Genomic DNA, 13,539 nt, shown 5'->3' with positions numbered 1-13,539 from the left:
CGGTTCAACCGGACCGGTCCCGGTTCCGGTTCCGGTTCTAGAACTGGTTCCATGGAACCGTTAGACCGGTTCTCCCGGACCGGTTCCGGTTCCAACCCGTGGGTTTTTTACCCGGTTCACGACGGTTTTTTCCGGCGATTTCACGGTTCCGGCAACTTTTTTTCCGGCGGTTTCACGGTTTTGCGGTTCGGGGCGGTTCGGAACCTGTCGCAAACGGTTCCGGTTCCAAGCGGTTCGGGACCGGTTCGGTTCCGGGTAACCGGCCCCGTGGCCATGCCTAGTTATAAGACACAAACTTATAAGGTAAACTTACCAAAATCTTTATAGTGAAACAAATGCACTTTATTTACATAAATTTTTAAATTAGATGGTCTAATACTAAGTGTTTAATGTGTATTGACAATCTTAAATTGAACTTATAATCTTAAAGTGATCAATTACAGTCTTAAATGATCGCTTTTTACAGTTGTAAATGATCACTTATAATCTTAAAGTGACTAATTATAATTTTAAAGTGATCATTTACATTTTTAAAGTGATCACTTTTTATAGTCTTAATAAAATTATTGCGAATGAAATCATTTAGATTAATGGTTTAGTTACCGTACAAGAGTTCCTGATTTTAAGAAACTAAATCAAGGAATATCTTTATTAAGATCTCATGTTAATTTATTGATAATATACAACTGATTTAGTTCTTATCTGTTATGTTATTCTTTGGTGTTAGTGTTTACTATGTGATGAATTGATGACCACAGTTTATGGTAGAGATTTCTCAGCGCCGTTGTTGATAACTTTTGGATCCTAGGCGAAAAAAAAGAGTCCTTATATATAGGTAAAGTTTCAGTTATTTTTTCAACTATGTAGTTCAATAGTCATGCGCTTAACTGAGAAATCTAATGCTACATGTTCGATCCATCTAGAAGCTATTTATGCAAATATTAATTTTTAATTATAAGGATTAACCCAATTTAGGTTCATTCATGAGCTGGGCTTGAGGCAATTGCTCCCTGAGATTCCTACTCTTCAATCAAGTTCCAAGTTTGTGAACTAATACCCTAAAATCCTGAATTTTATACCCACATTTCAATACCCTGATGCCAATAAGTGGCTCCCACATAGGAGGATTTTTGGTCAGATATATGCAATCTTAGCCTAGTTAGTGATAACAAAGCTATTGTTTCCAATCGACTCTTTGTAGTTGAAATAACTTTGGCAAGATCGATACGATGTTAAGAACTTTGATGAACGATAACAATTTCAATGAACTAACAAACGTTTGATAAAATAAAATTTGCAAAATGACACAATGATTTAAGGAGGTTCACCCAATGATGGCTACGTCCTCCGTGGTGTGTAGTTTCTTATTTATATTATTTCAAATGAGTAAAACACATTTACAAATGAAGTATTACAATTGAGTAAGAGATAAAACAAAAGGTTATGTATTTGGCTTAGGGGTTGTGCTTTATGTATCTTAGAGCATGAGAGCTCTCTTTTATAGTACTAAGGGGACGTTTGGTTCGCACAAGGAAATCGGAATGGAATGAGGAAAGGGAATGAAGGAGAAAGGAATGGATTCCCCTAATTTAGCCTAGTCGTTTGGCTGTGTTTAGGAAACGGAATGAACTGCTCATTAATTCCCTTTGTGACTGTTTGGTTCAAGTTAAGGAATCAAATTATGAGTTTTTAAATTCTTTTATATTTTTTCCAAAAATAACTAGTTATTATATGATAAACTTGAAAAACTTATTTTTTTTAAAAAAATATCATTAACCTGTATCATTTTTTCCTGTAATATGAAGAAAAAAAAAACATAACTCTAAATAATATCTTTCTAGCTCCATTGATTACAAATAATAATAATAATAATAACAACAACAACAACAACAACAATAATAATATAAACAAAATTAATAACAATTTAAAAAAAAATAAAAAATTACCAGTCGCACAAAAAGTGCGACTGTACCTAGGTCGAGTCGCACTTTTTGTGCGACCGGTATTTTTTTAATTTTTTTTAATTTCGAATTATGAAATTTTTTTGTTTAATTAATTTATTTTTTAAGTTATTGTTATTTAAATAAATATTGTAATAAATTATTTTATTTTAATATAATATTATATTATGATAATGTTATTATAATAATTAGTTTTGAATTTAATTGATTTATTTGAATGTTTAATTATTTTTTAATATAATAATAATATATTAATAAAAATTTTGTTGTTAATTATTTTTAATTTTTTATTAATAATTTTTTTATTAATTTAGTTGATAATAGTGTTATTAAGTCCAATGGCAAATTCGTAATTTTTTAAAGTCCAGGGACAAATTCGTAATTTAATTAAGGGGTGGCGATAAAATGAAAAGAGTGGCGAATTATAACAATACCCATAAATCAAAGTTCAAATTTTAAGTGATGGGCAATGAAGTGGGGAATGAGAATGGAAAAGTCTTGAGGAGGGTGGGGAATGAGTGTGGAATACTTTTGGATAAACTAAAAAATAAAAAAGGGGAAAGGGAATGATAGAAAGTGGCAAACAAACAACAAAAAAGAGAATTGGGTCTGTCCATTCCCTTTCCCTTTGATTATTACACCCAAACAAACAGCCCCTAAGTACATTCAATGAGATTACAACCTTAATTCTGAGTATTAAGCACTTTGAAACAGCTCCAAGAAGTTAAAGGGACGAAAATAGCAACCTATGAATCGGCAGAAGATTCGCTCGACCAAAACAGAGGCTCACTCGGTTGATCGGGCTACAACAAGCTACTAAAAGTATTCTGTTTGTTCGCTCGACCCACTCAGGAGCACGCTCGGTCGAGCGAGCTGGCCGAGCGACCTTCAGTATGCTTTCTGTCAGTTTCTGCTCGAGCAAAGCATCTTCAAAAAACTTTTGCACTTCTTCATTAAACAGCATCAAGACCCATAACTCCCATGAGTACTTCAACTAATAAATCACACTTAAACACCATAATCATTAAGTTACTAACTTAATTTCAATCCCATAGGATTCCATCCCATCACTTACACATATGAATGCATACATCAATTGTACACTCAAGTCACACCATTCATAACAGTAGTAATGTCAAAAATTGCTTAACAATTGGACTATTAAGTTTGATCATCATGCTTTAACATTGCTCGAGCGCTCAAGGAGAGTATATTTGTTACATAGCTACTAAAAGGCAGTTAAATAACAAAAAAAGGAGCACTTGTGCATAACTTTTGATGCATTGATTCTCTTGCTACCTTTGAATTGTGGAAGAATTGGTGCTTGGTGCTAAGGAGAGCGATACGAAGCTAATATATAGCATAATCTCTTAGCGTTTTTCGTTATCCTTAGGTAGCGCGATCATTGTAATGTCTTCGTAAATATGCCATCCTTTCCTTTCCTTTTCGTTTTATGTTATAACTTCATGATATCAGCCTTCGAGTTTTGCCAAGCTGTTGAAACTCTGTGACCTTGCCGAGTACTCTCTAACCAAGCTTAAGAAAAATGAATCTTCCCGCTCTAGGAGCTTTGATGGCGAATCATATTCCGCAATCCTTCCTGTTTTCATCAAAATATAACTCTCAATTATCTCGGTATTTCTAGCCTAAAAAATGTTTTAAGAAAGCGAGTTTAAATAATTACCATCACTAAGAACAAGCACAAGATCGCTGTCTACAACTGTGTGTATTCTGTGAGCTATTGTGACTATCGTTCGATCCTTGAATTCTTGGTTGATAATTTTTTGGATTACACTGTCAGTAGCTGAATCAACTGATGCAGTTGCTTCATCTAAAACCAATATGCTACTACGTTTAAGCAATGCTCGTCCTAGACAGAACAATTGTCTCTGACCAACGCTCCAGTTTTCTCCGTTTTCAACCACTACATAACACACACAATAAGTTAGATTCATAAGCGGATGAAACATTTGAACTCGGTCTTTTTGAAAAAGACGACATACTCACCTGTGCACTCCAACCTTCCTTCCTTTGCTCTTACGATATCTCTTAATTGGCATTTGTCGAGGGCCTAAAGTTAACAAAATGGCATGTACTCATTAGTGTCATTACATATATTTATTGCAAGAAATCACTAAGACCCTATTCAGTTCACTTGAACTTTACCGATTTGACTGATTTTTACTGATTGAAAGTGATTAAAACTAAATTTTACAGTTCTAAAATGAGTGAGTAGTAGTGTGCTGAATTGAAATGAACTGAACCAATGTTACTCGGACTCTTCATTTTGCTTCACGTACCCGTGCCCGATCCTTGATGCTTGGAGATTGGTATGGGACTTGAACATTTCATTTTAATTGAATATTTAAACGTATCCGATACTTGGACACGTACCAGTATCCAACATCATTACCCGAGTCCAAGTAACATAGAACTGAACTAAACAATTCTATTGTCGTCAATAATATTACCTCCCATATGTCGCTGTCGGAGTATTGTTGAAGTGGGTCGAGGTTTCCTCTAACTGTGCCGTCAAACATGGTTGGATCTTGGGGGATAATGCTGAGCCTTGATCTCAAGTCATGAAGACCTATCTTGCATATATCTACACCATCAATTATGATGCTCCCTTCCCTTGGTTCGACAATGCGAAATATAGCTTGTATAAGTGTTGATTTTCCACTGCCTGTTCTTCCTACGACACCAATCTTCTTCCGTCCAGGGAATGTGCACGTAATGTTTTTCAGGACCGAGGGAAGATGCTCAGCATATCGTATCTGCATATCACGAAATTGGAGTCAGCCTTGTCATACAAATTTCACATAAGTAGTGTTTTGAACAAAATTCGAGCCACTTAAACTGAACCTGCAAGTTATGGAAAGAAATTGTTCCTGTAGTCGGCCAATTTTTAGGTGGTCTGCAGTCGTCAATGATCAGAGGAGCTTCACTAGTAAGCTTTGTGTACTGAAGTACCCTTTCCACTGATATCATTTTATTTTCTGCATTGCATATATTCCATATGACTGAAGCTTGTTGGACATTTAGGTTTATACCATATGTCACTGCCAGACCTGCAATGCCTGTAAATAATTTCAAGCTACATAAGCTTTCTTCAATAAATAATTTGTTTAGTTGTAGTGACTAACATAGGGTGTGTTTGGTAAACGGTTTTTAGTTGGCTTTTTGATTGAATTCGGTTTTTGGCTTCTTGTTCGGTCAGACAACAAAAAATGTGTTTGGTAAAGAGCTTTAAAGCGAGCTGAAAAACCGGCATTTGAGTCAAAACCTAAAGGTTAGTAAGAGTAGCTTAATCATTGGTTTTTGGCTTTTTGACCAATTGTTTTTGTAATAAATGGTCAATTGCAACAACTACAAAATATCTCATTAGTTATCTTATACAATTGGCTTAATGCTAGCTATTCAGTCAATAATTTTAGCTAGTCAAACCGGTCAAAAATAACTTCAGCCAACAACCATTTGTCAAACAAACCTTTTACAAAGATAGTCAATCAATACTTCTAGCTGGTTGAACCAACCAACAACAACTCCAGCTAACAGCCATTTGTCAAACAAAGCTTTTGCAAAGATAGTCATAAATTTGGTGAAAGAAAGGCACAAAGGGAAATTGAAGTAAAAAAATTTCTCAAACCAGGTCATAGGTATACTAAAAGAATGGTGGGGACAACTAAATTGTGTGGATGCAATTTAAATTAAGAGAAAATGTGTTGATAAAAATTAAAGGAATGTAGCAAAGTTAAAATGACAGATTAAAATGAAAAGTATTGCAATCTCTTAGAGACTTACTTGCGCTTATAATTCCATCAGGAAGAGATACTAGCAGCACCAAAGAAAATGCAAACACAAAATTAGATAGTTGATTAAGCCTGAATGAGAGCCATTCCATTGCTGATACATTGTGAAACCATGGTTTTGAAAATCTGTCTACTAATATAAGGTTTGCATCGACAAAACGATCCTTTTGGTCGAATGCACGTATGGTTGCTGCCCCTGAAAGTGATTCTCCGAAATGATGGAGGATCGGAGCCTTTTGTATTTCAGAAATCCGTGCTAGTTCCCTTGCGGTTGGTATGTAATATTGCTGCATGAAGTGTGATTACATTCTTATTATCTTGCTTACAATATGCAAATTAGGAACCGTTTGGTTTAAGCTTTTATGCACAACACCTTACCTTGTACCATATGCAGATTGCTGTTACCGGAATGAAGATGACAAACACTTCCCATGCTACTTGTGACATGACTGCTATGGTTCCGAGAAGCTGGATCATTGAGAACGCTGCCCATCCTAGTCTTTGTGTCATTTCCAAGTCCAATACACTTTGATCTGATGATGCCTGCATATGAAAGTAAGAATGTGTAAACTATACTGATTACCAGGGCTGTTCCTGACCTTAGGCAAGGTAGACATTTGCCTAAGGTTTAAAGTTAAAGAGGGCCTAATATCTGAAAATTATGGTTAATGAAGTAGACACTTAAAAATATGCAATTTATGATTAGTTCTTTTATTAATTAAGAAGTATATGACTGATAATTATAATATTTAGGGTCCGTCTTTGTTATTTTTCTGATCATCCATTTGAGTTCATAATCGATTCTCAATAGAAAGGGCCTATTTTTTTTAGTTTGTCTAGGACGTATAAAATACCAGGAACGACATTGCTGATTGCACCATCTTTTTTTTCGATTATTTTAGGGGTGTTTGTGTGTATTTCACTACGTAATGATTAGAATTACTCTGTTTCAACAAGGATAAGGTTGCGTACATCTGAACCCCAAACCCCACTTACATGGAAGCCATTTCATGGCGTTGAGATAAAGAAATGTTGTTTCAGCATTACACATATACAAGAATAAGTGGCGTTCGTGTGTATTTCACTCCTTGTCCTCTCCTTAGAGGGGGCACGGGTATGATCTGCCCGCTACCCTCCTCCCTCGGTGCGGGATACTGGGTTGATGACTCTATCTGACTCTCTGACATTTACAAACATGAGTTCCAAAGAAAATTTTCTCGATCTTATTGGATTCTTATAGTTTCAACTTATTTGAGCGCAATAAGTCAAATATATGTATGCACCTTATGAATATGATCTATAATTGACGTGTTATATTTCTAGCCATATGGTACTTAAGAAATCACAATATTTCAAAACTAAATCTTACCCGATTAAGTATTCTTCCAGTCGGAGTTGAATCAAAAAACGACATTGGAGCTCGTAAGACACTATGTAGCATTCTCTCAAAGAGCTTTTGTGCAGTAAGTATGCCGGATTTTGCTGATACCGTTGAACGTACTAAGACGCCTAGGGAACTCCCGACAGAAAGAAGGGAATATACTAGTAACACATGATCCATCCCAACTATAGGTGTTGTATCATTTCCTGATGTTGGACAAGCCCATGCCATCCAATAATTACTAGCTATCTGCAACACTTGAAAAGATGTCTGAGCTAAAACTATAATCGGAACCAAAATACCGCCTTTTACAATGGTTAGATACGCCCAATATACTTCTTTTCCGATACTTCCTTTCTCTCGTTCTTCATCCTGTATCAACTTCCCTTCCTTCTCTTTCATTTCGGGTGAAAGGTTTTCATCGCCGCCTTCATCCTTTGTTTGAATTTGTTCTGCACTTGAATCAACATTTTGTACTGAACCAATTTGACAAGTTTTTCTAGAAGTACCCTCGACTGTAAGAACAGATTCTAGTGCTTGGCTATGAGCGCCAACGAGAGTCTCAAACCCAATATTCTGTTTCAAGAGTTCGTTAAAACTTCCCGCTTGTGCTATTCTCCCTTCCTGCATAACCTGTGCACAAAAAGTATCGTTATGCATTGATGTATATAGCTGAAAAAGTACCTAAAAAATGATTAAAACATTTCTGTTATACGTACCAGAATTAAATCCGCAGCTGGTAGAAACTCGACTTGATGCGTCACATAAAAGATGGTCTTGTCTCTTAGAACGCCCATCAGACATTCCTGTTTTAAGTATGTCAAAATTTTTATCAGTTTATACTGTTTTCTCATACACGGGTTACTAATTTTTTGATGAAAACTGATTTTTACTGATTATAACAGTTTCAAGTAAGTGACTCATTTTTATCTAAAAGTTGAAAAAACGGCCTTATAAGTGGTAACCTGAAATAGTTGTGTGCCTGTATGCGCGTCAACAGCACTAAAAGGATCATCGAGCAAATATATATCCGCATCTTGGTACACTGCTCGAGCGATTTGTATCCTTTGTTTCTGACCCCCACTCATATTAATACCTCTTTCACCGATTTCTGTTAAGTCGCCCTGCGAGAATAGCTCAAAATCTTTTAACAAAGCACACGCCTCAACTGTTGCGTTGTACTTAGCAGCATCGTAAGGATTCCCAAAGAGTATATTATCTCGAATGTTTCCTGTTAATATCCATGGGGTTTGTGGTACATAGGCCTTGGAACCACTGAGCTTTAGAGTGCCGGAAATCTTAGGAATTTCTCCTATAATACCTGAGAGCAAGCTCGATTTTCCTGAACCGACAGTCCCACAAATCGCTACTTTCATCCCCCTTGTAACCTTCAAGTTTACGCCATCAAGGGTAGGAGTTTCCGAACTAGGATTCCAGCTGAATTTCCCTTCGTCTATGTGTATAGCATACGGTGTTTCATCTTTAGAAACGAACTCGACTGCATCTTGCTGAATTTCTTCTTCTTGGAGGTAAAATGACACCCTATCGGCAGATACTTTCGCTTGCGCAATAACATTGAGCAAGTCGGGAAGACTAAATATGGGATCCTGCAACATCCGGAAGGTTGCTAATGCTGATAAAACGCTTCCTGCTGTGAGCGGAATTCCCATCAAAAGACACGCTCCAAAAGTCACTATAGAAATAAAAGTCGGTGAACCCCAAAAAATGAAGGCTCCAATAGCCCCTAATCTCAAGGACTTCCATATCCAACAAGATTCTATATTTCTCAAGCTTTGTAGCTTTTGACGAAACCGTTCGTCCCACGCTTGAAGTTTAATCGTTTTCATGTTACGTAACACTTCTGAGGTTGCCTTCATCCGAGCATCCTTAGCTTCCATAATTCTCGACTGATATCTTTTCTGCGTTCTGGTTAGCGGTATATTGCAAGACATAACTACCAAAGTCGCACCCAATCCTGCAATTGCCCCCAAGCCGAGATTTGTATGCAAAACATAGATTGCTAATGATATTTGTATCGGTAACATCCATAATGTGTTTACATACCATACGAAATCTGATATTCGTTGAACATCGACACTCATGTAGTTGATTATCTCTCCACTCGTATGACCCTGCCTAGCTTGACACGACAAAACTAAGCCTTTTCGATATATATGAGCTATAAGCGCAGCTCTAAGGCGGAGCCCCAGCTGGCGGGCCCCAAAGATCCATTGCCTCTGCGCTATCGTCTCCACCATTTTGGCCCCGAGAAAGGCGACAGCAAGTAGGTAGCCTGTTTTTAGGCTGTGGTGTTTCTTGTCACTGAGGAAGTCGACAAAATCGTTGATTAGGTATGGACCCACATATGAAGCGAATGCGCATATTACAGCAAACATGGCATTTACCGCAGCTTTCTTCCATGCTAAATGGTATATTGCCTTGTACACGGAAGGATTGCTGGTGCCGGTTTCCTCCTTGACTCGTTTTAGGCCCTCGTCAAAGCAATGGGATAGGTAAGCAGCAGAATCGTGCACATCAATATCCGGGATTTCATCCATTTCGAGTGGCTTCTTTTTCCCGATCACAAACAATGGATTGAGCCATGAAAACGTAACAAGATCGAGAAAAGTTGCTTTACTGTAAAGTGATTCACATTTTCCCTTGGGATGTTTCTCGGTTTTTCCCTCGACAAGTGGTTCAGTCAAGCTGTTTCGTGCATCATCATGCACGATTCTCATCTTTCCTCGGATTGAAATCACCAACAGGCTGACTGATGCAAGAAGGCCGAGGAAATCTGCACAGTCTTGTATTCTAAGCTGACCATGATTTCCCGCAATGAAATGAGAATCGATGGCAATACGACAAGCTGAGATCAAGAAGCTGCACACCCACCAGAGTCTCAAAACTCCGGGAAAAATCAGGTAATTTTTCGTTAAAAACTTGCATAATACAATCATCGTGATTATCCATGATATAACTTGCAAAACTTCAGCTGACAGAGCGGGAAGAGATTGATTGCACGGAGTATTGCTTTCTTGCATCAGCAAGATTAGAGAAGTCGAGTGCACACCCAAAAGTGAAATCGATGAAATAACACTGACTTTCGAACAAATGCTTAGTCTTGCATCATCGCGGTACATTTCTGCATCCTTTTCTGCTGTTTTTGCTGTGTATCTGCGCACTGTAAGCACCATTTTTCTGATGAAGTATAACAGTAAAATCCCATAGAATCCCAACAGCAGAAATATGCTGATTTCTTCCAATAAACAGGGGGATATCAGCTGATCCCATGTTGTTAGCTTTAAGAGCTTAAGATCTGCCATAAGAAACAAAACCATTTTATGATTGTGCTTGAAGCATTAAACTCAAAAATAAAAGTAGTTAATGAGTTAGTACCCGTGTAGTATCTCACAACAATAACAATATTCTATTACCCCAATGCCATTAAGAACCCTCCAACAAGGTAGGGTTTGAGGGTCTGATGTATGCAACCATTGTACTAGCTCACGTTATCTCATAATTCGTCAGTTAATTCGTTTTTTTAATTCGCGATTCGCTCAGAATAATCCTAAATAGCCCAAAAGCTCCTGTCATAATGAACCCTGCAATGTATTGATGATGATGACCTTTATTCGTTTTTTGATTTGCGATTCACTGGGAGATTAGTTAATCATGAGTCAATGGTCTGTTCCTTAATAATAGGTGTCGTTCAAGGTTTAATTCTTCTATTTAAAAGGTGATGAGAACTAAGATGGGAATAGATCACACAAGTCTTAAAAACACCAATCAAGTGCTTAAAGTTGTAAAGATCACATAAAACTTGAAAGTACTCTATCTTTTAGATAGCTAAATATAATTTTCATGAGCAACTTAAAAAGAAAAGAGAAGAAAGTTTTGGAATAGGAAGGGCATTAAACAGGGACAGATTAGGCCATAATTGCCTAAATGAAACTCTTTCCTTTTATGTTCATCTAAGATTAATTCAGCTAAAACTGTTTGGAAAGAAAGAATAAATATGACTAAACAGAAAAGAAAAACAATAAAAACAATACACCTTTTGACATTTCTTTAAGTGGCACACTATAAGAATTTGATTAGCCGACTTTCTTACTAATAGTGACTCTACATACAAGTAGCACCATTTGACTATCAATTATCAAATGTACAAAAAGGTTAATTTACATTTTACACATTTTTTAATGTCCCGTTGAACAGAGTTGGTTCCTTAACATGATATCAGAGGCCAACGTGACAAAAAGTCACGGGTTCGAATCTCAACTAGCCCTCCAATTGAAGAGGAGTATTTCGCACCAAATATGAGGAAAGCTTATATTGCATCAACACTTAGCCCAAAGGGCTCTATCTTGGGCCTCAACCATCAATTTAAACTTTTGGTTGAGTTGGTTCCTTGACACAATAATATCGAAGTCGTAGTCCAAGTGAAGATGAAGGATATTTGACAACAACATCTTAAGGTATGAAAAGTCAGATGTATGCAATCTAAATCTTGTAATTACAAAAAGGTTTGTTTTCGATGGACTTATAACTAAGAAGCATAAGTGATTTATTGAGTCATTTTAGCATAGTTTGTTATAATCCGAAGCCAATAAATTATAGATCTTCTGCTCCTTGATTAAAAGTTACATGATCATTGGAGGAAATTGAAAATTTTTCCAAATTTTTGTTTATAATTGAGTACCTGGGACATGCCACATAAATGATCAAGATAGATGATCATCTAAGGTAAGAAATATGATGCATTTAGGAGCAATACTAGATTCAAACAACTTACCAAGTCATGGAACTGCAATAGTATTATATATAATCTAAACAAGTTCTTCACCTTATTCTATACTCTCTTTTTGCTCTTGAGTTTGCTATAATTTTTATTATTTATGATGTTTCAATTAATTTGTAGAAACAACCGCATATTTCTTCTCTCTTTTAATATCGTCCATATAATCTTTTATTTTTTTCACCAATTAACTAAACTACTCCTAAGTACTAATATACATTTCCTTGATAACAAACTCAAAAGGACAGATGAATATACTTCACATAAATTATGATCATGTACAAGTATCAATATATTAATAGACTACTATTAGGAGTATGTGATAATGCTGTATTTTTGGAGCTGTTTTATATCATAAAAGACCATAAATTATGAAATAAAGAACATCATCAAAGTTAGATGCACCACAATATTCAAAATTTTGGTAATATGGAGTATAACAACGTTGTCTCATAAGGCATAGACACATGATCAATAAAACCATGGGCAGATATAGTGCGTAGTCATTGAGATCAGTTGACATCACTTATATCCAAAACAAAATCAAGTAATTTATGTAAATATACCATAGATAACTTAGATCCGCCACTAAATAGAACATGCCTCACTCTCACTAGCCTCGAGTTTGAATGAACTTCAAACTCGAGGCTTCCTAGGGGAGGCTTATTATTAAGATTGAGAAACATATATAACAAGTCATTCAATTATAAAGTTAATGATTGAGTATCAGAATTAGGGGTAGTTCTATTCAACATGTTCGATCGCACAGGGTCTCGAAAATTTGATGGTTTTAAATTGAAATTACATAGCATATATTAAGTGTTTAAAGATACAAAATTATTAAAGAAATATTATAATTTTTAAAGCCATTAAAAAATTTCTCAATTTTGCTCCGCACCTGCTCAGAATATGTTATATTAACACGCCCTCTTATATGAGAGCCTAAAGTGTGGATGCAGTATAGTCACGTCAGCTTCTAATATTATGTCAAGAATGGACGAGTCTCCATAATATAATTGCTCAAAAAGTTTGGGTGTACAAATGTAAAAGAGTAAACTAGCATGAGTAACATACATGGGAGTAGAAAAACTTACTTGATGCAACAAAAGAATAAGGCATGATGATTCTCTTACTTTCTCCAGCTTTCAAAATTTTTTTTGTGCTTTTTTTTTGGTGTTACAAGCAAATGTTTATATGCTCCTTGGAACAAAGAACTTGACAAAGAAGCTTAATAACATAGTGTAGTAACAAATTTATATAGTGAATGAAAATGGAGGGATACAAAAAGACAAATGTACCAGTAAAAAGTGGACCATTGTTTATGGAAAAGTAAGTCATGGGTGTATCATCTTCTAATATCAAAATCAAACATTTTTTTTTTAATTTATCTATATATTATATATATATATATATATATATATATATATATATATATATATATATATTAATTATTAGAGGAAAAAATCGGATTCTTGGCAAATCTATAGAAATTTCTCAAAACTTGAAATCGTTAGATGTAAATGTTTTAGATTTTCGTTTGTTTGTTTATGGAATTTGATGGGATGAAAATGAAATTTTAAAGAAGGAAAA

The 13,539-nt window shown here is 35.7% G+C and overlaps 1 protein-coding gene across 1 annotated transcript; it reads right to left on the bottom strand.

The window, feature by feature from the left end:
* Window positions 1-2,551: 2,551 nt before the first annotated feature.
* LOC130809727 (putative ABC transporter C family member 15) lies at window positions 2,552-13,248 on the bottom strand. The gene is made up of 11 exons (XM_057675506.1): window positions 13,044-13,248; window positions 8,120-10,470; window positions 7,874-7,960; window positions 7,143-7,787; window positions 6,152-6,316; window positions 5,766-6,060; window positions 4,827-5,041; window positions 4,433-4,738; window positions 3,969-4,032; window positions 3,646-3,885; window positions 2,552-3,561 (listed from the first exon to the last, which is right to left on the bottom strand). Exons 1-11 carry the CDS (start codon window positions 13,066-13,068, stop codon window positions 3,434-3,436), a joined length of 4,521 nt encoding a protein of 1,506 aa, XP_057531489.1. The 5' UTR covers window positions 13,069-13,248; the 3' UTR covers window positions 2,552-3,433.
* Between the last annotated feature and the right edge of the window lie 291 nt (window positions 13,249-13,539).

Source organism: Amaranthus tricolor, chromosome 4, assembly GCF_026212465.1.
Source record: "Amaranthus tricolor cultivar Red isolate AtriRed21 chromosome 4, ASM2621246v1, whole genome shotgun sequence".
In the NCBI taxonomy this organism is placed as follows: Eukaryota; Viridiplantae; Streptophyta; class Magnoliopsida; order Caryophyllales; family Amaranthaceae; genus Amaranthus; species Amaranthus tricolor.
This window is presented reverse-complemented; position numbering and strand designations above follow the sequence as displayed.